At 42.8% G+C, this 25583-nt stretch overlaps 2 protein-coding genes across 3 annotated transcripts in view; one reads left to right on the top strand and one right to left on the bottom strand.

Moving 5' to 3' along the window:
- ankdd1a (ankyrin repeat and death domain containing 1A) overlaps positions 1–16036 on the top strand; it is a 103420-nt gene extending 87384 nt beyond the window's left edge. The window contains exons 4-15 of the mRNA XM_045708863.2: positions 268–366; positions 1422–1529; positions 2214–2312; positions 2637–2735; positions 3061–3159; positions 3642–3740; positions 5627–5725; positions 8302–8400; positions 10343–10438; positions 10676–10877; positions 12902–13033; positions 14070–16036. Coding sequence (XP_045564819.1) covers positions 268–366; positions 1422–1529; positions 2214–2312; positions 2637–2735; positions 3061–3159; positions 3642–3740; positions 5627–5725; positions 8302–8400; positions 10343–10438; positions 10676–10877; positions 12902–13033; positions 14070–14131 — 1293 coding nt within the window. The 3' untranslated portion in view covers positions 14132–16036. The remainder of the gene's footprint in view (positions 1–267; positions 367–1421; positions 1530–2213; positions 2313–2636; positions 2736–3060; positions 3160–3641; positions 3741–5626; positions 5726–8301; positions 8401–10342; positions 10439–10675; positions 10878–12901; positions 13034–14069) is intronic.
- A 1413-nt stretch (positions 16037–17449) lies between these two features.
- Positions 17450–23946, bottom strand: LOC106587639 (maspardin). 2 transcript variants are annotated; one of them, XM_045708584.1, is made up of 9 exons: positions 23798–23946; positions 23341–23405; positions 22877–23038; positions 21796–21876; positions 21159–21304; positions 20530–20638; positions 20190–20297; positions 19828–19968; positions 17450–18245 (listed from the first exon to the last, which is right to left on the bottom strand). In XM_045708584.1, the coding sequence occupies exons 2-9, from the start codon at positions 23401–23403 to the stop codon at positions 18129–18131; spliced, it is 927 nt and encodes a 308-aa protein (XP_045564540.1). In that variant the 5' UTR covers positions 23404–23405; positions 23798–23946; the 3' UTR covers positions 17450–18128. The 2 variants fall into 2 exon arrangements, with proteins under 2 accessions (XP_045564540.1, XP_045564541.1); XM_045708585.1 differs by having other exon boundaries at positions 23341–23465; positions 23798–23934.
- Positions 23947–25583: the final 1637 nt, after the last annotated feature.

Below are 25583 nucleotides of genomic sequence, written 5' to 3'. Positions count from 1 at the left end.
TTTCTGAAGGCTCTGTATATATTATATATGAGGCAGAGATGTAGATCATGGAGATCATGGAGATCAAATTGGCTGCAGGTCCAGAAGAGGGTGAGTAAAGTGAACAGCAGCAGCTACTTAGAAAATGTGTGTGTTAGTAAGACATGAACAGAACATGATTCAGTTCTTTACCTCTGAGGGGCGGGACGGGGGCAAAATGGGGGGGTTACCTTCGGTCGCGCAGCCTCGGCCTTAATTCTATTTCTATAATATGCTGTCCCTTCTCAGTTTGGTATGAATGCTCTGCTGCTGGCAGCCTGGTTCGGGCGCCTCAAGATCCTACAGATCCTCGTGGCCTCTGGAGCAAAGCTCAACTGTGAAAACAAAGTAAGTCATTCAATTAATTACATGAATTGACCAAATTCAATGGAACGGATCCTACCCCTAATGATGTAAAAACGCGGATAGGACTACATCATGCAATTTCCTTAATGGTTTTTTAGTGTTTTAATTGTGTCTATTGTGTTACAATTGTGTATAATTGTAACTAGTTATAGCTTGTGGAATTCAGGCAAACAATATGCTGTTTGTATTCACGCCTATGCACACAAAAAAAGCCAGCTTAACCAATTGCTTAATCAGGGGTACTCTGTGAGTTGGGTGGACTTCAAAAGGACAAGAAGTTGAGCTAATGTATTACAGTTTGTTCATTCAACAAACACTGATCGAAGTTAGCTGAATTTGAACAAGTTTGTTGAGTAAAATTACAAATTCATGTTTGCTCAAAACCAAACCTATCATCTTCATATTTCTCAGCAGGTTGATTTTCAGAATTGTTTGTTGATTAATCTTATGCTACATTTTTCTGAAATAACCCAATCTGTTAGTAGTTGGACTTATTGCACCAGTTACTGAGATGGCTGTTCCAGTTTAGATGATTTAGGTCTCGTTAATCAAACTTCTCTACCCCAGCAGTCAATGTAGGATATCCATACTCAGGCTGGATTCCCCAAAGAATTACACATCACTTTGCAAGCCAGCATAATGTGTTTTGCAGGGTTGTGTCAGACCAGTGTGTTATGGTGGAATTAGACCCTCAAAGAATGATACATTGTCATAAAGAGTTTAATTTGAAAAATAACATTCACAAACATTTTACAATTTTAGCAACCAGGCAATGGCGGAGCAATTTCTGCATATTGCGCCTTTAAAGCTTGCAAATATAATGCTCTATAAGTTGATTAATATGTCATAATAATTGACTGACTTACTTGACTTATGAGGAGCATAGGCCATTGACAAATGTCCTCCATCTCACTCGGTTCGGGGCAAGTTTTTCCAGATCACAGCACTTGAGGCAGCTTTCAGTCATTTCTGTCTTATAATTCATTTTTGGATTATAATAAGACTTATAATATGTTATGTATCCGTCTCTCTGTCAGAATGGGCTGGGCCTGCTGCACTGTGCCGCCCAGCGGGGTCATAGCAGAGTGCTGGAGTTCATCATGGAGGACCTAGTAGAGGACGTACTGCTGGACAGGGTGGACAATGTGACTGCCCCACACCACATTACCGGTTCTTTACTAGCACGCTTTCTGCACTTTCCTAGTTCTTTCAAAGACCTTTCCTAGCAAATTCCTTGAACTTCTTGTATTTTCCTGGGAGTGCTTTCCTTTCCCAGGACTTTCCCAGTACTGTTCTAGGGCTTTCCTTTCCTTATACTCTCCCCGTCTGTGCTTTAGTCTCAACCCTGTCTGGTTACAGGATTTACAAGGAAAATTGATAATGACACAATTAAAAAAATCTTTACTTTAATAATTTGATTAATGCAGTATCACCACCCTCTGTGCACAATAGATACCTTGAGGGTTTACTATGCTACCTATTATTTATCCTGTGCCATGTTAGATGTGTTTACTAGGATGTCAAACCTGCTTGTCGCATGTTGGCTGAACATCAGTGACATCAAGCCCACCCCCAACAGCCAAATGTCGCTTACAGAGTGACAGATAAGTCCCTTGCTCTGTTGGCTTAAACGGTTGGCTTGTGTGCTTGTGTAGGAGGTTATGAGTTTGAGCCCTGCATGGGGCAGAACAGAAGACACTCTGTTATTCAATACTTTCATACTATAATTTGGTCATAGTGTCATTTGGTCATACTGTGATGTTGTCATTACTGTCATTACTGTTACTATCTTCTTATAGTTAATCCCTCACTCCCTGTTTTACTGTCAGTCTGGGAAGACAGCGTTTCACCTGGCTGCAGAACATGGACAGCTAGAGGTGGTTGAGTTCCTCATCGGTATGGGCTGCACTCACGGCCTCAAGGATAAGGTAGGTTCAGACGATGACACATGTACACACACACACACACACACACACACACACACACACACACACACACACACACACACACACACACACACACACACACACACACACACACACACACACACACACACACACACACACACACACACACACACACACACTTATAGGTGAATACGATTCTGCTAGTGTTACAGTAGCGAGAGAGTAAACATGAACTTTAAACACCTTTGGAAAACGTGTTTGCATTACTTTTCGTGTGTGTGTGTACCTAAGATGTTATCATGTAAATATAACATGATGTCTGGTGTGTTTTTATATATTGTATAGGATGAAAACATGGCCATCCATCTAGCAGCCAAGCATGGACATAAAGAGGTCCTGCAGAAGTTAGTTGAGACAGGAGTGGACATTGATGAGAGAAACATAGTGAGTAAAGAACATATTGTCACTGTGTCAGGTGTGGTGTGGGGTAAAAAGCAGCCCGGAAACTAGATTTTATATTCAATGCATTTTAGCTGTCGTGGTTCCTGCTTCACTTTATAGGGGTAATGATGACAGAAAAAAGTTAACTATTAATTTATGTTTTGCTTTTAAACTTTATTTTGCCAGGAAATAACAAATTCTATTTTACTATAATAACAATTAGGGTTACTGCTACTTGTTCTATTTTATATTGTTGATTATTCCCTATTCTGTTGATAGAATGTAAAGCTGATGGAGGCCTGTTGTGACATGATATTTGGTTCTCCAGGACGGACTGACACCTCTGCACCTGTCCTCTGATGGAGGTCACTATGAATGTGTCAAACTACTGCTGGAAGCCTGCTGTAATGTCAACGCGCTGACAAACGTGAGGGTCAACTTCCAATGAACTATAACTTATAAAGGCTTTATAGAGCATTCATCTATCTGTTCATATAGCTGTAAACGTATGGACAGAGGACCACCTAGAAGTGGGTGCTTCCTATGCACTGACTGGGACATTCTCTTCCAAGACAATGATGTTAAAACTCTTGCAGAGACAGGCATGGATGATAATAAATGATTTCTAAAGCATCTAAATATGTCTTAGACAGGGTTTATAAAGACTTTGTTAAGACTTGTAAATTGTAATTAGTTTAAAGTGGTACCTGATTGTCACATTTACATTTAAGACTGAATCTGAGATGGAAAGATAGATAGATAATTGGGTAGATAGATAATCATTGATCATATCATTATAGCACTTTTCATTACAGGTATAATGTCAAAGTGACAACTAATGTGTGAGACTGAGAGGTACGTTAGTGAGTCTGAACTGTGACCTGTCCCACTATGTTGTTGTCTGTGCAGAAGAATATGAATGCCCTCCACTACGTGGCCCAGCACGGCTTTGAGAGGGAGACCAGTCTGCTACTGGAGGCAGGCATCAACACAGACACGGTGGATGGCGTGAGTATACAAGCCAACCTTCAGCCATACTGTACATACTGCACTAGTTTGTGCATCGGTTAGCTCCTCTGTAGGAATAGTTGGTAGCACTTATTGCAACTTGGTTAGCTCCTTTTTCATACTATAATAGTGAACAGCCAGGTCTTTTAGTTAAGCCTAACAGCTCAGAATACACCAGTAGGGTTCAGCATCTGCACCATGTCCCCTTTCCACTTTCTCTTTTTCCTAACTTTTTCCAACTCAGAGAATTGGTACCACATTTGTTTGTATAATTCAGTGCATGTCCTATATTGATGTTTTCCGTTTTCAGTAAAAGTGTTTTATTTATTTTATTTTTTAAGAAGTAGGGCAGTCCCACTCCTCTCATATGTTTGTTGTATTGGATAGAGAGAGTCAATAAACAGGTGTTCTGACATGCTAGTTTGCTAGTTTTAAACCCATGCTGCAGCAGTAGGGTCCTGGAGGCAGCAGCTTAGACCGCTGGATCCGCCCAAGACACAAAAGGTGTTTTTTCAGTGCCTCAGTGCAGAATAGGTTCTCTCCATAGATCTATGTTTTAGTTTGTGTCTGAAACAAGACCACAAGCTACAGTACAACAGGCCTTTTCCTCCCACGTACCACTAATCAAAAGAGAACCATCATACTCTCCCAGAAGCTTGGCTGGTGCGTAAAACCCGCCAATTCAGACAAACAAAGAGGTGTATTGGGTTTTTACTGAATACCCGTCTGTGTAAGCTATCCCTGATGCAGTGAACATTATAAAACACATTGAATAATGAAGTAAGCTTTATGCAACGTCTTTTTGAGTGCGAACTCATTACACCTCTTTGTTTCTCCCACGTACCACACCTCTGGAACTCCCTCAATGACAATCTCAAAGCTGCTCAGACTGTTGGTGCATTTAAAGCAGACCTTAAGACTCATCTCTATCGTCTGGACTAGCCTCGTTCCTAAAGCAGGCCTTCAGACTCATCTCTATCGTCTGGACTAGCCTCGTTCCTAAAGCAGGCCTTAAGACTCATCTCTATCGGCTGGACTAGCCTCGTTCCTAAAGCAGGCCTTAAGACTCATCTCTATCGGCTGGACTAGCCTCGTTCCTAAAGCAGGCCTTAAGACTCATCTCTATCGGCTGGACTAGCCTCGTTCCTAAAGCAGGCCTTAAGACTCATCTCTATCGGCTGGACTAGCCTCGTTCCTAAAGCAGGCCTTAAGACTCATCTCTATCGGCTGGACTAGCCTCGTTCCTAAAGCAGGCCTTAAGACTCATCTCTATCGTCTGGACTAGCCTCGTTCCTAAAGCAGACCTCAAGACTCATCTCTATCGTCTGGACTAGCCTCGTTCCTAAAGCAGGCCTTCAGACTCATCTCTATCGGCTGGACTAGCTTCGTTCCTAAAGCAGGCCTTAAGACTCATCTCTATCGGCTGGACTAGCCTCGTTCCTAAAGCAGGCCTTAAGACTCATCTCTATCGGCTGGACTAGCCTCGTTCCTAAAGCAGGCCTTAAGACTCATCTCTATCGGCTGGACTAGCCTCGTTCCTAAAGCAGGCCTTAAGACTCATCTCTATCGGCTGGACTAGCCTCGTTCCTAAAGCAGGCCTTAAGACTCATCTCTATCGTCTGGACTAGCCTCATTCCTATACTCCTATTGTTGTTTTCATGACATTGTTATATATTTTGAAATGTCTTGTTTGTTATGTTATCATTAAAAATATATATATTTTACTGTATTTCCTAGTTGATATTTTATTTTACGCACATTGAGATTATTCTTGCATAATGAAAAGCACTTTACAAATGTAACAAATTATTATTATTATTTACGTGGCATCTGTTGTATGTGGTAACCATCAGTGTGTAGCTAATTTTACCTTGTGTTTTGAACAGCAACACACATCCCCTCTTCACATCGCCGTGCTCAACAATCACACTGAGGTGGTACGGCTGCTAATAGACGCTGAATGTGACCTGGACATATCTGACAATGTGAGTAATGTTTCCACTCTCTATGGGCGTTACGTAATCACTTTACTGTATGTAAACATTCTATGCAATGCATTCAATGATTTGTTAGGCCAACGGTGCATCTGTCACGTTCGCTATCTTCAAACTCCCTGTCGTAAACCAACCAAGGCGCAGAGTGCTTGTAATTCCACATCTTTTAATGAGGTGAAACCGAACAAAACAATAAACAGGTAAACAGAAAAGAACGTGACGCAACTGAGGCGCACACAAGGCTCCGGACTGGGGACCGCCGCCGGAGGCGCCGGACTGGGGGACGCCGGACTGGGGGACGCCGCCGGAGGCGCCGGACTGGGAGACGTCGCCGGAGGCGCCGGACTGGGGGACGCAGCCGGAGGCGCCGGACTGGGGGACGCAGCCGGAGGCGCCGGACTGGGGGACGCAGCCGGAGGCGCCGGACTGGGGGACGCCGCCGGAGGCGCCGGACCGGGGGACGTCGCCGGAGGCTCCGGACTGGGGGACGTCGCCAGAGGCTCTGGGCAGGAGACCGTTGCTGCAGACTCCGTGCCATGGATCATCACTACAGGCTCTGGGCCATGGATCATCACTGGAGGCTTCGTGCCATGGATCATCACTACAGGCTCTGGGCCATGGATCATCACTACAGGCTCTGTGCCATGGATCATCACTACAGGCTCTGTGCCATGGATCATCACTACAGGCTCTGGGCCATGGATCATCACTACAGGCTCTGGGCCATGGATCATCACTACAGGCTCCGGGCCATGGATCATCACTACAGGCTCTGGGCCATGGATCATCACTACAGGCTCCGGGCCATGGATCATCACTGGAGGCTTCGGTCCATGGATCATCACTGGAGGCTCACCGGACTGAGGAGACGTACTGACAGCCTGGTACGTGGAGCTGCCACAGGGCGTACCAGGCTGGAGAGACACACTGGAGACTGGGTGCGTGGAGCAGGCACAGGGCGTACCAGGCTGGAGAGACACACTGGAGACTGGGTGCGTGGAGCAGGCACAGGGCGTACCAGGCTGGAGAGACACACTGGAGACTGGGTGCGTGGAGCAGGCACAGGGCGTACCAGGCTGGAGAGACTCACTGGAGGCCGGGTGCGTGGGGCAGGTAGAGGATATACTGGGCCGTGGAGGCGCACCGGAGGTCTCGAGCGTAGAGCTGGCACAACCCGTCCTGGCTGGATGCTTACTTTCGCCCGGCAAATGCGGGGCGCTGGCACAGGACGCACTGGGCTGTGAATGCGCACTGGCGACACAGTGCGCGGAGCCGGCGCAGGATATCCTGGACCGAGGAGGTGTACTGGAGACCAGGAGCGCTGAGCTGGCACCACCCTTCCTGGCTGAATGCTCACTCTAGCCCGGCGAATGCGGGGGGCCGGCAACGAGCGAACCGGGCTGTGAATGCGCACTGGAGATACATCGCGCATCACCGCATAACACGGTGCCTGACCAGTCACACACTCCCCACGGTAAGCACGGGGAGTTGGCTCAGGTCTCAACCCTGACTCCGCCAATCTCCCCGTGTGCCTCCCCAAAAGATTTTTGGGAGCTGCCTCTCGGGCTTCCGTCATTGCCGAGACTCCCGATCTCGTCGCTGTTCCTCCCTCGCTGCAATAACCCAAAACCGGGTCAGGACGCAGCCCAGCAAAACCCGTAAGCCCAAACGCCGAACGGCAGAGGAAAACTCAAATCCCCAACCTACAATACAATGACACAATAATCCTGCACAATCCCAAACCAAAACAGACAGACTAAATACCCCCACTAATGAACTAACACAAAACAGGTGATAACATAAAACAGACATCACCAAATGAAAATGAAAAGGAGATCGGTGGCAGCTAGTAGGCAGGCGACGATGACCGCCGAACGCCGCCCGAACGGGGAGAGGCGCCACCTTCTGTAGACGTTGTGACACTATCTTCAAACTCCCTGTCGTAAATCAAACAAGGCACAGCGTGCTTGTAATTCCACATCTTTTAATGAGGTGAAACCGAACAAAACAATAAACAGGTAAACAGAAAAGAACGTGACGCAACTGAGGCGCACACAAAACACACACAGAAATAATAATTACCCACAGACACAGGTGGGGGAAAAGGCTGCCAAAGTATAATTCCCAATCAGAGACAACGATAGACAGCTGCCTCTGATTAGGAACCATACTCGGCCAAAACACAGAAATACACAACATAGAATGCCCACCCCACATCACACCCTGACCTAACCAAAATAGAGGAAATAAAACGTCTCTCTAAGGTCAGGGCGTGACATCATCGTGTACCTTAAAGTGTCTGTATCGATTCTGAGTCATCGTGTTGCGTGATAACCCATCATGAGTTGGCTGTGATCTGTGTTTGACGTTTGTTTACATTAGCATTGAGGTAAAGACCATAGAACAGAAGGCTACTTACTGTACAGTATACTGCCATAACACTTGTAACACTAATGACCTAATTCGTCTATCTCTTTCTTTTTCCCCTCTCTCTTTCTCTGTCTCACTCTCGTTCTTTCTCCCTTTCTTTTTCTCCCCCCCTTCCCTCTCTCCCTCCTTCCTTACAGAGGCTCCAGACAGCCCTTCACATCGCAGCAGAGCATGGAAGACAGGACATCGCTGAGATGATCCTCATAGCTGGGGTTAACCTCAAACTACTGGATAAGGTATTTGATTTAATCTAATTTTAAAGCGTCATTTTTTAATCTTGTTTTTTATTTACCTTTAGAAGTGAAGTGATCCATTAAAACATGACGGAGCAAACAAGAACGCCTGTATGTGGGAGTTGTAATGGATTGTTAATAAAGTGTGGATAAAAACCTCTTGAAATGTGTTATCTAATTTCCAATGTGGTTGGAAAACTGATTGAGGGTATCAATCACTAAAGATATGGTATCTAAAGCGTATCAATACAGATAATGTGTTTCACTTACAGTCACACTTGCAATAAAGATTCAATAATGTCAACTTTATTTTCCTTGATGGTAAAATTGCATTGGAAACAATGCTGTGTATTAAAATAACCTCATATAATACAAACATTTAACATCAGACATCCCAACACACTTAAGCACAATTTCTAAGAAAGCTTCTATTTTCAAATCTCATCAGTCTGGCACAGCAGACAGTCTGGCACAGCAGACACTTCCTCCTGTGCGTAATAGCCCCTCATGGGCTCTTTGTGTAGTATGGGACCAGCCAGTGTCTCACTGGTTTAATGAAATCATTTCCCCTATTCCAGTTAGCGTGTGTTTAAAGGGCTCAAGCATTATTGAATTCCAGTCTGAAGACTATGCCAGGATCTTGTTAATCAGAGCACACCGGAGAAAAACATTTTGCAACAGAAAACAATAACAAGTATTTCTTATTAGACAAGTTTAGGTAGTACCTCTCATTTCACTGTTTCCCCCCGAATTAGTGCTAATGAACTGGACCCAGGACCCAGGTGAATTAGTGCTAATGAACTGGACCCAGGACCCAGGTGAATTAGTGCTAATGAACAGGACCCAGGTGAATTAGTGCTAATGAACTGGACCCAGGACCCAGGAGAATTAGTGCTAATGAACAGGACCCAGGTGAATTAGTGCTAATGAACTGGACCCAGGACCCAGGAGAATTAGTGCTAATGAACAGGACCCAGGTGAATTAGTGCTAATGAACAGGACCCAGGACCCAGGTGAATTAGTGCTAATGAACAGGACCCAGGTGAATTAGTGCTAATGAACTGGACCCAGGACCCAGGTGAATTAGTGCTAATGAACTGGACTCAGGACCCAGGTGAATTAGTGCTAATGAACTGGACCCAGGACCCAGGTGAATTAGTGCTAATGAACAGGACCCAGGTGAATTAGTGCTAATGAACAGGACCCAGGACCTAGGTGAACTAGTGCTAATGAACTGGACCCAGGTGAATTAGTGCTAATGAACTGGACCCAGGACTCAGGTGAATTAGTGCTAATGAAAAGGACCCAGGTGAATTAGTGCTAATGAACTGGACCCAGGACTCAGGTGAATTAGTGCTAATGAACAGGACCCAGGTGAATTAGTGCTAAAGAACAGGACCCAGGTGAATTAGTGCTAATGAACAGGACTCAGGACCCAGGTGAATTAGTGCTAATGAACTGGACCCAGGTGAATTAGTGCTAATGAACTGGACCCAGGACCCAGGTGAATTAGTGCTAATGAACTGGACCCAGGTGAATTAGTGCTAATGAACTGGACCCAGGTGAATTAGTGCTAATGAACTGGACCCAGGTGAATTAGTGCTAATGAACTGGACCCAGGTGAATTAGTGCTAATGAACTGGACCCAGGACCCAGGTGAATTAGTGCTAATGAACTGGACCCAGGACCCAGGTGAATTAGTGCTAAAGAACTGGACCCAGGTGAATTAGTGCTAATGAACTGGACCCAGGACCCAGGTGAATTAGTGCTAATGAACTGGACCCAGGTGAATTAGTGCTAATGAACTGGACCCAGGACCCAGGTGAATTAGTGCTAATGAACTGGACCCAGGTGAATTAGTGCTAATGAACTGGACCCAGGACCCAGGTGGTGTACTGTGTGTCATATTGAATCCAGTGTTGTGGCTGTGTGTTGGTATTCTCAGCAGGGGAAGACTTCTCTGGAGGTGGCAGCCAGAGGAAACCATGTCATCTTAGTGGACATGATCATCAAAGCAGACCGGTTTTACAAGTGGGAAAAGGTACGTTCATATTTAAAGACAAATGTAAAAACTCTTTCCATCATTGAACTGCAAGGTAGCGCCTGCAGCTCTACTTTGTGCATGTTGAGATCGACTACTTTAGGGCTTCGCAGCTGTACCAGATCATCACGATTCCGGAATGAGTGTTTTAGTATTTCAGAATCAAATAGCAGTCTGCGTCTCAGCCCAACTGCAATACAGTCAATCTCAAACACACACCCTTTCTTTGTGTACCAGGACAACGTGATTAGCGATGGTGATTCGTGGCTGGGGAAGCAGCTGAGCTTTAAACAGGACCACCAGGTGGAGACCCAGCACCTGCGCTCTGTCACGTGGAGGCTGGCCACCAAAGACCTGTCCCGCGGGGAGTGGAAGAGCCTCGCACAGCACTGGGGCTTCACGGATGCCCACATACGCTCCATAGAGCAGCAGTGGACAGGTGAAGCATTGGCTTGGTCTAGAAATAACCCCCAGAGCCTAGCTCGTTGTAATTTTCAGATCTGAAGCAATCACATACAGTGGGGAAAAAAAGTATTTAGTCAGCCACCAATTGTGCAAGTTCTCCCACTTAAAAAGATGAGAGAGGCCTGTAATTTTCATCATAGGTACACGTCAGCTATGACAGACAAAATGAGAAAAAAAATCCAGAAAATCACATTGTAGGATTTTTTATTAATTTATTTGCAAATTATGGTGGAAAATAAGTATTTGGTCACCTACAAACAAGCAAGATTTCTGGGTCTCACAGACCTGTAACTTCTTCTTTAAGAGGCTCCTCTGTCCTCTACTCATTACCTGTATTAATGGCACCTGTTTGAACTTGTTATCAGTATAAAAGACACCTGTCCACAACCTTAAACAGTCACACTCCAAACTCCACTATGGCCAAGACCAAAGAGCTGTCAAAGGACACCAGAAACAAAATTGTAGACCTGCACCAGGCTGGGAAGACTGAATCTGCAATAGGTAAGCAGCTTGGTTTGAAGAAATCAACTGTGGGAGCAATTATTAGGAAATGGAAGACATACAAGACCACTGATAATCTCCCTCGATCTGGGGCTCCACGAAAGATCTCACCCCGAGGGGTCAAAATTATCACAAGAACGGTGAGCAAAAATCCCAGAACCACACGGGGGGACCTAGTGAATGACCTGCAGAGAGCTGGGACCAAAGTAACAAAGCCTACCATCAGTAACACACTACGCCGCCAGGTACTCAAATCCTGCAGTGCCAGACGTGTCCCCCTGCTTAAGCCAGTACATGTCCAGGCCCGTCTGAAGTTTGCTAGAGAGCATTTGGATGATCCAGAAGAGGATTGGGAGAATGTCATATGGTCAGATGAAACCAAAATAGAACTTTTTGGTAAAAACTCAACTCGTCGTGTTTGGAGGACAAAGAATGCTGAGTTGCATCCAAAGAACACCATACCTACTGTGAAGCATGGGGGTGGAAACATCATGCTTTGTGGCTGTTTTTCTGCAAAGGGACCAGGACGACTGATCCGTGTAAAGGAAAGAATGAGTGGGGCCATGTATCGTGAGATTTTGAGTGAAAACCTCCTTCCATCAGCAAGGGCATTGAAGATGAAACATGGCTGGGTCTTTCAGCATGACAATGATCCCAAACACACCGCCCGGGCAACAAAGGAGTGGCTTCGTAAGAAGCATTTCAAGGTCCTGGAGTGGCCTAGCCAGTCTCCAGATCTCAACCCCATAGAAAATCTTTGGAGGGAGTTGAAAGTCAGTGTTGCCCAGCGACAGCCCCAAAACATCACTGCTCTAGAGGAGATCTGCATGGCGGAATGGGCCAAAAAAACAGCAACAGTGTGTGAAAACCTTGTGAAGACTTACAGAAAACGTTTGACCTGTGTCATTGCCAACAAAGGGTATATAACAAAGTATTGAGATAGACTTTTGTTATTGACCAAATACTTATTTTCCACCATAATTTGCAAATAAATTCATAAAAAATCCTACAATGTGATTTTCTGGATTTTTTTTTCTCATTTTGTCTGTCATCGTTGAAGTGTACCTATGATGAAAATTACAGGCCTCTCTCATCTTTTTAAGTGGGAGAACTTGCACAATTGGTGGCTGACTAAATACTTTTTTCCCCCACTGTAGGTCTAAGTGAAAATGCGATTTTTTTTTTCCATCTAGCTTTCTATCTGATTTTAAGGGAGCTTCCGCCATATTGCTTACATTCATATGATTCCTTCAGATCTGCAAACACCAAAGAGCCTAAGGAATAAGGAGTTAGCAGCCTGGGTGGGCAACTAGCCTTTAGGTTAAAGAGGCTGACCAGTAGCTAGAGGGTTGCTGGTTCAACCTAGAGGGTTAATTGACAGATCCCAGGTACCATCTCCTGCCGTTGTGCCCTTGAGCAAGGCACTTAAGCCCAGAACTGTCCTTGTAGCCCACCTATTTTATATGATAACTCTCTTATGACATTCACATATGTTAGGTACAAAGAGCTTCAAGGAGCATGGGCACCGTATGTTGCTGATCTGGCTGCATGGAGTAGTCATCGCAGGGGAGAACCCAATCAAAGGCCTGTATGAGGGACTGGCGGGGATCTCCAGGACCGACCTAGCTGGTGAGTCAATGGAACGGGGGACGGGAGTCAACACCCATCAGGTATTCGAACCTGAGCACCAGGGGTTGTCTTTAATAGGCACAATGGGCAAAAAGCATTTTTTTAATCAAAAACAACAATGGATGTTCTTATCGGACTGTACTGTCCTATTGTTGTCGCTCATTTCATGCCTACTGAACACTGCCCAGCTTCCCTCTAGACCACACTGCTGTCTAGCCTGGGGAAGGTAGTTGTCCAAAAGCTTTATGACCATATTATGCAGTGGTGTAAAGTAACTAAGTAAAAATACTTTGAAGTACTACTTAGAGTAGTTTATCTTTTGGTATTTGTTTCATTAGCCCATTGTTGATATAGTCCTAAAATGTTTTGCATGTCAGCAATGAAGTTTTCATGATATATAAAAGTACAGAAATACAGCCGGTAAGATGCATTTTTCATCATACGATGCTGCGTTTTGCATCATGTGATACAAAATTCATCATACCGGCTGTATTTCTGTACTTTGAAAGGGTATCTGTACTTTACTTTCTTATTTATATTGTTGACAACTTTTACTTTTATTCTAATACAGTCCTAAAGCAAATATGTACTTTTTACTCCCATACATTTTCCCTGTCACCCAAAAGCACTGGTCACATTTCGAGTGGTCAGGTAGGACAGCAATATAATCCAATTCACGTACCAATATAACACGTTTTCATCCCCACTGCCTCTTTTCTGGCGGACTCACTAAACACAAATGTTGCGTTTATAAATTATGTCTGAGTTTTGGAGTGTGCCCCTGGCTGACTGTACATTTTTAAAACCAGAAAATTGTATCATCTGGTTTGCTTAATATAAGGAACTTGATGTATAGTATTTACTTGTACTTTTACTCAAGTATGACAATTTAGTACTTTTTCCACCACTGATATTGTGGTTATTAATTACATAAGTACATTAAATACTGGTTTGACAATCTTTTATCATCTCTACCAGTAATGGTCCGTAGGTCAACTTGAATGAACAAAGAAGTTTCCTTTTTCTTTTTCAACAGAAAGCATCAGACAGAAGGCAAATGCAGACACAAGCTCTCCCAAGAAATGCACCGCCATGTGAACAAGTCCATCCTGAAACACACTGATATACTGCAGGAATAAATGCCCATTCCAGGGTTCAAAACTAAAAATTGTGTCTGAATAAAGTTAACACACTGAACAAAAATATAAATGCAACATGTAAAGTGTTGGTCCCATGTTTAATGAGCTGAAATAAATGATCCCAGAAATGTCCCATATGCGCAAAAATCATATTTCTCTCAGATTTTGTGCACTAATTTGTTTACATCCCTGTTAGTGATCCTTTCTCCTTTGCCAAGATAATCCATCTGCCTGACAGGTGTGGCATATCAAGAAGCTGATTAAACAGCATGATCATTACACAGGTGTACCTTGTGCTGGGAACGATAAAAGACCACTCCAAAATGTGCAGATTTGTCACAAAACACAATGCCACAGATGTCTCATGTTTTGAGGGAGCGTGAAATAGGAATGCTGACTGCAGGAATGTCCACCAGAGCTGTTGCCAGAGAATTTAATGTCCATAAGCCTCCAAAGTAATTTGAGAGAATTTGGCAGTACGTCCAACCGGCCTCACAACCAAAGACCACAGGTATGGCGTTGTGTGAGCGAGCGGTTTGCTGATGTCAACGTTATGAACAGAAAGCCCCATGGTGGCGGTGGGGTTATGGTATGGGCAGGCATAAGCTACAGACAACGATTGCATTTTATCGATGGCAATTTGAATGCACAGAGATACCGAAACGAGATCCTGAGGCCCATTGTCATGCCATTCATCCGCCGCCATCACCTCATGCTTCATCATGATAATGCGCGGCCCCATGTCGCAAGGATCAATACACAATTCCTGGAAGCTGAACATTTCCCAGTTCTTCCATGGCCTGAATACTCTCCAGGCATGTCACCCATTGAGCATATTTGGGATGCTCTGGATCTACGTGTATGACAGTGTGTTCCAGTTCCCGCCAATATCAAGCAACTTCGCACAGCCATTGAAGAGGAGTGGGACAACATTCCACAGCCTTATCAACTCTATGTGAAGGAGATGTGTCGTGCTGCATGAGGCAAATGGTGGTAAAACCAGACACTGACTGGTTTTCTGATCCAAGGTATCTGTGACCAACAGATGCATATCTGTATTCCCAGTCATGTGAAATCCATAGATTAGGACCTAATTCATTCATTTCAATTGACTGATTTACTTATATAAACTATAACTCAGTAAAATCTTAGAAATTGTTGCATGTTGCATGTTGCGTTTATATGTTTGTTCTGTATATACAGGTATTTAATGCTTATGGAGGCACCCATGTTAATATATCTAATATGTTATGGTGCCCAGCAACCTGTAATTCGAACCCTGGATCAGTCAAGGATCCATGTTTGTTGTTAGTCAGTGTTTTTCTCTAAATTCAACTGAATTAAATGTTGAGTTTTTGTGTGCAGTGGGGGGGGGGGGGGGGGTGCACTGTAAATGTGAAAAATAGTTGCTCTACTGGTGCAGGTGCAATGAAAAGTAATGTTCTACTGAGTCATTATATTTCCATATTCAAGGCAAGGGCTAACTATCTAGGCACCATGCATTTAAGACCACTTGTTGTTTAGCCTAAAAGGCAAAGAGGGCATAATAAATTAACAATCACTATCTTTTTCATGCCTGAAAAGAAAACAAATATTCTACCATTTAATTATTTTCATTTTTTCATACCTGAGAAGTAAAAAATGTTTTCTCTCTACATCTGCCATATTAATAGAATGCTTCTTTCAATGTTTTTCAATGTTTTACTAGCGATAGAGCACTTGTTTTATACTGCTTTCAGCTGTGTTGTTAAGTATTCCATATTGCTCTCTTCTGTACCGGCCTCCCAAGTTTTCTGAACAATGTTTTTTTTTTTTTGCATTTTCATTGTTGAATATAACAAACAGTAAAAACACCAAGAAATCAGCTTCAATTGACTTTAATTTGGTAAATCTGTTCCCAATTATTTCCAGGAATAATAGAGACACGTGATAAGCAAGGTCTGAAAGTATGTTATATTCCAATATTATATCTGTTTGGGCTTCTTGCAGTTCATTTGCAGTTTACAAATTATTTGTAATTACACTACCGCTCAAAAGTTTGGGTTCGCTTAGAAATGTCCTTGTTTTTGAAAGAAAAGCAATTTTTTGGTCCATTAAAATAGTATCAAATTGATCAGAAATACAGTGTAGACATTGTTAATGAGGCGACTCCGGGATGCTGGCCTTCTAGGCAGAGTTGCAAAGAAAAAGCCATATCTCAGACTGGCCAATAATAAAAAAAGAAAATATTAAGATGGGCAAAAGAACACAGACAGTGGACAGAGGAACTCTGCCTAGAAGGCCAGCATCCCAGAGTTGCCTCTTCACTGTTGACGTTGAGACTGGTGTTTTGAGGGTACTATTTAATGAAGCTGCCAGTTGAGGACTTGTGAGGCGTCTGATTCTCAAACTAGACACTCTAATGTACTTGTCATCTTGCTCAGTTGTGCACCGGAGCCTCCCACTCCTCTTTCTATTCTGGTTAGAGCCAGTTTGCGCTGTTCTGTGGAGGGAGTAGTACACAGCGTTGTACCAGATCTTCAGTTTCTTGGCAATTTCTCGCATGGAATAGACGTCATTTCTCAGAAGAATAGACTGACGATTTTCAGAAGAAAGTTCTTTGTTTCTGGCCATTTTGAGCCTGTAATTAAACCCACAAATGCTGATGCTCCAGATATTCAACTAGTCTAAAGGGCAGTTTTATTGCTTCTTTAATCAGAACAACAGTTTAACTGTGCTAACATAATTGCAAAAGGGTTTTCTAATGATCAATTAGCCTTTTAAAATAATAAACTTGGATTAGCTAACACAACGTGCCATTGGAACACAGGAGTGATGGTTGCTGATAATGAGCCTCTGTACACCTAAGTAGATTAAAAAAAGACAGCAGTTTCCAGCTACAAAAGTAATTTACAATATTACCAATGTCTACACTGAATTTCTGATCCATTTGATGTTATTTTAAATGGACACAAAAGTGCTTTTTTCAAAAACATGGACATTTCTAAGTGACCCCAAACTTTTGAACGGTAGTGTATGTTCCGGCCCCCATGACCATCCGCTCAAGAAAACAATAATCATCCTGTGGCTGAATGTAGTTGATGATTCCTACAATAGACCAACCCCCGGCATCATGGAAAACGTTCTATCAACATGACATCTTGTGCATAATGCATTTATTGTGCTTTACATCATTCCAGCACAAATATGATGTAGGCATTCATAACAGCGTATAACAACCTATATAAATGCATAGAAAGTTGGTTGAAATTACACAAAAACCCCACATGGCAGGGCATGTTTTCAAGAAGGCTTTATTCAATTACAAATGAAATATAACATTATACATCATTTTTTCCGACTAACATCCTCAGCTGTATATCTAATCAGTGCAGGTTTTCTAGCTTACCAAGTATCGCCACGGTGGGCAGAGTTAACCATAAACATAGAAGGAAAAACATGGAATTCAAAAGTGCAACATCAATTAAATGCATGAGATTTATATCACATAAGGCAAAAGGTTCATAACATGGCATCGTATGGCATTTCTTCTCTCAAAGCAACATAGCCAATTACGCTCTATTTACAGTAAAGTGATATTAAAATATATTTTAACTGTAAAGTAAAAATAGTATCAGTTCAACTTGTGGATTGATTGTATTCAATATCGTAGAAAAAACAGAAAGGAGATCAGGTGAAGAGATGACCTTTTTTAACAAGTGGATCCATAGATCCGTGTGTGTGACCAGTAGTGGCGACTGGGTGGTGATGATGGTTGAGATCATAGAAATACAGAAATAGAATTCAAGTCATTCTAATTTCTATGGTTGACATTTTCTTGGCTGTTTTGCTGGTCAGGGAAACGTAGTTCCCATAGTTCTGCCCCACAGAATCAGAATCAGCCAATCCAATTCTATGGTTCTGGCCTGTCGGTCAGAGCTGGGAGAGAGGAGAGGGTGCTAGGTAACATAGTCACGTCATTGGTCGTTGGCGCTATTCACCAGGTGGCTCTTCTGCACCTCCAGCTCCTCGGCGCTCACCATGTCCGAGTTGATGGCGGCGTACCGCGTCCCGTGGAACTGCCGCAGGTGAATCTGAGGAGAGGGATCGAGACAGAGACAACATGTTCAGAAATCGTCCATATGAAGTTACTTACAGGAAGCCTCATGACCATCCTTACAGAATGTAAGCTTGAGATCAGGATGATGGTACAAGGCTAACTTGCAGGTACAATAAGTACAGTCATGACAGAAAGAGCGGTAACCCCACACTGTTGAATGTTCTAACAATTCTCAGACTTGTACATCTAGTAGTGTAGCCTCGTTAATGTATTAAACACATGGGGGTTTGTGATGAATCCAGCAGTGCAGGCTCCTGCACATTTCTTATTGCCATTTCATTGTGTTACTACTATGGTGCCATTTCTACATTAACGAGGCTACACTACTAGATGTACAAGTCTGAGAATTGTTAGAACATTCAACAGTGTGGGGTTACCGCTCTTTCTGTCATGACTTTAATGACCTGCCAAGTTAAATACAATTTTAAAAATAAACACTGGTAGCCGGGATCAACTCTTCACATTTCCCGAGAAAATAAAATGACAAGACCTGAGAAATTACAACAATGTCGCACTAAAGCAATTCCACAAAATACACAACATGCGCAGCAGCAAATATTGGCAAAAAATAAAATAGCACATTATCCAAACAGGTTTTCACATGGAAACCTTGTGCATAATTGACACCGCCGGACTGCACATGAGACCCGAATGCAGTTTAGATTTCTCATCAGAACTGAAATTCGATCCCGGTCTGACCGAAGCCCGGTGAGCTGAAGCCTGAGCCCTACTGATAAGTAAAGTCTGACATCACAGAAATTAAATGGCAAAAAAATGAATTAAAAAAAATTCTAGAAAACTGTATACTGATATAAAGTGGTGTTGAGAACACGGCGGAGGCGGGGCGGCAGCAGAGTGAGGAGGAGGAAACAGCCATTGGGCCTAGAAAAAGCGCAGATAGAAGAAAACTCACCTTAGTTATGATCCACTGAATGATGACAATATTGGAATAAAGTAGGCTAATGCAATTGAAGGCATGTATCAAATTCTTGCTTATACTGAAACTCCCAAAGTCATATCCAGCCGTTATACTAATTTAAAGCAATAGTCGTGTGTGGTCACCTAGATTATAATTTCAGCACCGTTTTGATTGGGACAGCGCCATCTAGCTGCTTTGAGACAAGCGTGGGGGACTCCTCGAGATTAATCATTCTATGTCAGATATTTGTATTCACTGAATCTCCATTTGGATATTTGGTAACAATTAGGCTGGGAAATGTTAGCCACGTTGAGGTGAGAGCGGTATGAGAGTAGAACAGTTGACACTATCATCATCAGCCGAGTCTGAAATATACAAGATAAACATCCTAAAGTGGTAAGATGATGCCACAGCTTCCTCTCCAGGCTAACCCAACCAGACGCATCTGTGCTACAAAATACATTTTGATGACAGACATCACTTTCTTATGAATTTCTGTTCCTAATACAATGTAAGCGGAAAGTCACATCACATATATATCCCCTGACATGAAATATATTGTGTAATATTAATCATATCAGTTTGGTGGTTTAAATGGTAGTTTGTGTGTCTTTTCTACCAACTCTGATGTGCTCACCTGTATGTACAGGTTGACCTCAGCACTCCTACACAGGTAGGGGAAGTTTCCACCTGTTTTGAGGTGAGCCCGTCTGGCATTTGGATACAGCTTATACATTTCCTCTTTCGCCTCGTGTGACAGGGCACTCTGGTCGAACACCTTTAAACCAAATGAAACGCGCACACAAACAAGTAGTACACACACAGTTACACACATACACAGTCGCAACATATGCATAAGCACAGAACACATCCAGGTTACAGCTCCAACGACCCACCCACAAGCCACAAAACAGCCAATCCCTACTGATATGTAAAGTGAGATGTACAGTAAACAAGAATGGAAATAAAATGCTGCAAATGAACAGCAGTTCCTCCTACATCCATAATGGTAACGGCCAGGTCCTTTATCTTGTGAGGCTCCACGTAGGAGTTCTGACAGTTGAGTGTTAGTCTGGAGGCTAGCTCACCCTGGTTCAGGCTCTCCAGCTAGGGAGGGGGGGGGGGGGGAAAGAGAGAAAGGGGTGGAGAGAGAGAGAGAGAGAGAGAGAAGGGGGGTGGTGAGAGAGCGAGAGAGAGAGGTGGTAACTGTCATACCTCATCAAAACCCAAAATATGCATCTCTGCTGTGAATTTGAGTGGTTACATTTCTCTAGACAATCCCTCAGCTGTTTACCAAAACAATTTCAGATTACCCCTTTAATGGAGGTCTGGAACTTACTCTGTCGACCATAAAGTCGATTGCGTCGGCCATCTTGGAGTCGACAGGTCCTTTAGCGAAGTTCCCCAGGACAATCTTCTTCAACATGAAGGCGGGCATCAACCAAAAACTGGAAAGCAAGAAATAACATGGCGTCCCTGTATGAATGACTCAGAACAGGGATCTACAGGTAGAGAATAGAGAAACTTCTGTGGCTCAAAGCTAAATGGTAAGGCTAAACCAAAGACAAGACTGGCAAACATGTAACTTTAATGAACTACGGAGGCCTACACGTTACACATATTACATTTGTAATGACAGACCATAAACAAAGGCTATGTTTGGCGTTTTGACAAACACCTGGGTCGCATTCAGCAGGGTAAAATGTTGCCTTTCTGACATGTAGAGAAAGGAATCGTGTCAGCTCTATTCATGGCATTTCTATCTGCACCGCTCCACAACATTTGTCCACTGAACACGACCCTGTTCTTCCTCCACCGCACGGTAAGGGTAAAACAGGGTCTTATTCATTAGGCACCAAATGGAACAAAACAGACACACAGGGCAGGACTACTTGGACTTGTCCAATAATAAATGCTTGTTTTCATTTTGCTACAGTGTTCCTTAAGGAATACAACCCAGGACTGTACCTGTTGGCTGTCAATGTCTGGTTGAAGATAGAGGTGTCACTGAAGGAGTTGCACAGGATCAGAGAGTGGACTCTGGGAGACTTGTGTGTGTGCTCGGCAAACTTCTGGGCCAGGAAGCCGCCCAGAGAAGCACCAAATAGATGGACCTATAACAATAGAAATAGTCTGACACGTTACTTAAAGCCTTAATGCATTATGATGCACTTAGAATACATGCTTATGACACGCCTTATAATGGAAGTCCCTTATGTCTCATAATGATCATGACTATATTGAACATTTGCTACATAAATTATAATAAGACAATTATAAAAGGCTCATACATGTTTATAACAAGTAATAATGTATTATGTAATAATAACATTAATATAGTAATAATATGGTCCTGTATGGCTCAGTTGGTAGATCATGGTGCTTGCACCGCCAGGGTTGTGGGTTTGATTCTCGGGGCCACCCATACGTAAAATGTATGCAGTATGCACGCATGACTAAGTCACTTTGGAGAAAAGCGTCTGCTAAATGGCATATATTATTATATTAAAACCGCATTATAGCTGTCGGTTTTGCATAATTCCAGGTCATACCATTGTAAAACCATAAAAAACTAGCGTTACAAGTTTTCCATGGTAATACAAACCTTGTCCAATTGCAAGTGATCGAGAAGCTTCCGGAATCCATCACAAAACTCCAAGAGATCCCAATACACAGGATACTGCAGCTAAGCGAGAGAGGGGGAAAAAAAGTATGTTTCATAAACCTTAACTTGTATAATATAGCCAGTCTAGGAACCCCTGGGGCTAGTTTTTTTAAACATTTAGATCAAAATGGTCCTGTGTTGGGTAAACTTCTTCCGCTTCGGAAGTGTTTTATCCTTGTTTTTACATACAGTTCAAAAACAAAACAAAAACAAATCTCTAATAGCTAAAAGCACTAGATGAACCTAGCAGCTACAGAGAAGCAACCGGAATCAACTCTATGCCACTCAGTGTGATGTTAATGTCATGACATTCAATGGTGCCTGGGTCAAATAAAAATCACTTGGAATATAGCCTAGTGAAAGATGTCTACTCCTACATCAGAATAGACTTGTATTGTACCCTGGCTGGTCTAGAGGTAAAGCCTCCAGCACACGTCTTTAGTATCAGCATGGGATCAAATCCAGCCTACTGCCCTTTCACACAACCTCCCTCTATCTTTCCCCACTGCCATTCCCTCTTACTATTTGGTCAATAAAAATCTAAAAACACCTTTATGAACCTATAGCACAATTAAAACTATATACCAGCTTCATAAAGATGCTTATAAAAGCATTAGACTTAATTACACTCCTCAGTTTTGCTTGTCTTACTGTTATATTAGTTATATTAACTGTGTAGGTCAAATGTCAAAATACCAGCATTCGTTAGACGTGATCTTTCATCCATTGCTGATCAATTCTAAATTCTCACCATACAGTCCCAATACAGTTTTACCAAAGTTCTTCATATAAAAGGCTTTTCATTTTCAATTCCAAACACAGAGGATGGCCTAACAGCCAAAATGTTTGCTTTGCCCTGGAACACTGAATAAATCAGCATCACATAGCCTGTAGAGTGGACCCAGTCTGGTGTATCTAATACTCCAAAAGAAGGGCCTTGGTCATTTGACTGTGGATGATGAATATCTTAATGAATTGAAGATATTACAAGCCATAAAGGTGTTCTTTCACAGTGACTCACTGAGATGACTCTGTAGCCCCAGCCTGTCAGGGCTAAGACCTGCTGGAAGAACACCTCTGCTGTCCCACTCACAGGGGGAAGGAATATGATGGGACACCTGATGCTCTTTGGGCCTGCGTCATACAAGGACCACACCTTGCTGTCATCGTCGTCCACTATAATCTAGAGAGATGATACAGAGGTGAAACATTAATGTACAACCCATAAATGCAAAACATTCCATGTAATATTATAGCAAATTCTATAACAAAGAACTGTGTTTCTAGATGGGATCACATCAATGGAAGGGATATTTAAGAATACTGTGGTGTTGGACTCGTCAATGTCAACAAACTGAAGATATATAGTATAACTGTTCAATTAAATATTACTGTATTGAGTTCATACGGGCTATGCAACTGAATCAACTGTAGTGATAAAGCTAGCTAGGCTATTGTGGAGTGCGATATGGTGTTTTTGCTTACTTTCTTCAGTGGCACTGTGCTTCTGAACCAGTTGTAATCAGGAGATATTCTTATCTCCTCCATTTCTGTGGATACAAGAAGACGAAGGCTAGTATGCAGCTAGTAGGCTGGTATTAAGTATCCTCCTGTTAAAGGAAGGAAGGAAGGAAGGAAGGAAGATGATGATTCTGAAACTGATCAGCCATCCTTCAGCGTGTGCTTGTTGATGAGGGGGGGGTTGATGAGAACCGTCAGCTAACACCAGTTTGCATTTATTTTATTTGGCTAGTTTGTCGCATGTCTCTGTCTAGTTCGCGTTAGCCATCCTAGCTAACGTTAGTCACCACTCGTGATGCATACTTAAGCTGTAACGTTAGCTAACGACGGTACGATTTTCTCTACACAAAGTTATTACCTGCAAACCGATGATCAATGACAAAAACTAAAATATGTAAAAAATACATAGGGTCAATATTACCGTGTTTGCTTTGGATATCATTCACCGTTTAGGTCCACTTTTATCCACGGATTAGCAACATTTTATTTCTCGTTCTGAACAAGTCATATGACATTACTTGCACGCACTTCCGTGATGCTCAGGGGCGTGTTTCAACATTCTTAAAGGACTTTCTTCCTCTCCTCGTCTCCTTTACTTCATGATTATTGATCTCCTAAAACCACAGACTTCTATTAAAAACCTAAAGCCTAAAACCTTTGTCTATACATTAGAGAAAATATGGACATATGAGACCAATGTATACATTTTGTTCACCAAGATTTTACAATAGGACATGGTGTGTTCCCTTTTAGGCTCATATATCTACAGCGAATAGTCAATGGGCCAGACCAAAAATGTGTCCACTTTGAGGTGTCAAAGGTTTGATGGCATTCAATTGTTCTATGTTTTTCACATCTTTATATATTTTGTTTTCTGGGAGTCTGCAATAGAATGTTCGCAGGCTGATAAAGGAATGTTGAGACAAGTTGCAATGTTCACATGCTCATTGAAAATGACTGTATCAAACAAACAACATTCTATTGGATCTCTTAAAAACCATGGGATTTGGTACATTTTTGCCTTCAGATCTAATGATTTACTTAGACTGACTCATCATTGAAACAACGATGTAACAAACTACATATTTGTTTTAGGGAAATTGGTTATAATGGGAAATGATACAAGTCCAACAGATCCGAAGCTGGTAGCGTATTTGTTTATAGTTTTATATATCCACCTGTAATAGTCTGTTGTACACTGAGTGTACAAAACATTAGGAACACCTTCCTAATATTGAGTTGCGCCCCCTTTTGCCCTCAGAACAGCTTCAATTTGTCTGGGCATGGACTCTACGAGGTGACAAAAGCATTCCACAGGGATGCTGGCCCATGTTGACTCCAATGCTTCCCACATTTGTGTCAAGTTGGCTGGATGTCCTTTGGTTGGTGGAACATTCTTGATACACACAGGAAACTGGTGAGTATGAAAAACCCAGCAGCTGTGCAGTTCTTTACACATTTTGTAAATGTTTTATTTATTTAACCTTTATTTAATTAGGCAAGTCAGTTAAGAACAAATTCTTATTTACAATGACGGCCTATACCGGCCAAACCCGGACGACGCTGGGCCAGTTGTGCGCAGCCCTATGGGACTCCCAATCAGATAAGCCCTTTTTTGTATGGAGGTCTATGAGAGCGTGTCGAATAACATGGTTTATTTGATCTAATAGACATTTCGTAATGTTTAGACTGTTACAAATGTACTAATAAGTGGATGCATGTGGCATTCCGCCAACTTTGAAAAAAAAAACGACTTAGTTGTGCCAGTTGTTCAGAGCATAGCTGCCCTGGTGCCCTCACATTGGCTAGAATGGTCCCACCTGATCTCGCCTGCCTTTCATCGTTGAAGACATGTATTTCCATTGTTGGAGCAGTTACTCTAATATCTTGTCAATATAATAAATAATATTTGATGCAGTTCCCCCCATTGAAATAAATGGCGGCCATCTTGAAAATGGGCACAGCGGTCTAAGGCACTGCATCTCAGTGCTAGAGGTGTCATTACATACACCCTGGTTCGAATCCAGGTTGTATCACAACCGGCCGTGATTGGGAGTCCCACAGGGCGGCGCACAAGTGGCCCAGCGTCGTCCGGGTTTGGCCGGTATAGGCCGTCATTGTAAATAAGAATTTGTTCTTAACTGACTTGTCTAGTTAAATAAAGCTAAAAAAAAAAAAGCTAAAAAACGTCTCCTTGTTCTGTGTGA

Source organism: Salmo salar, chromosome 26 (assembly GCF_965601325.2).
Source record: "Salmo salar chromosome 26, fSalSal1, whole genome shotgun sequence".
In the NCBI taxonomy this organism is placed as follows: Eukaryota; Metazoa; Chordata; class Actinopteri; order Salmoniformes; family Salmonidae; genus Salmo; species Salmo salar.
Note: the sequence above shows the minus strand (reverse complement) of the source record. Positions and strands in the feature narration are given on the sequence as shown.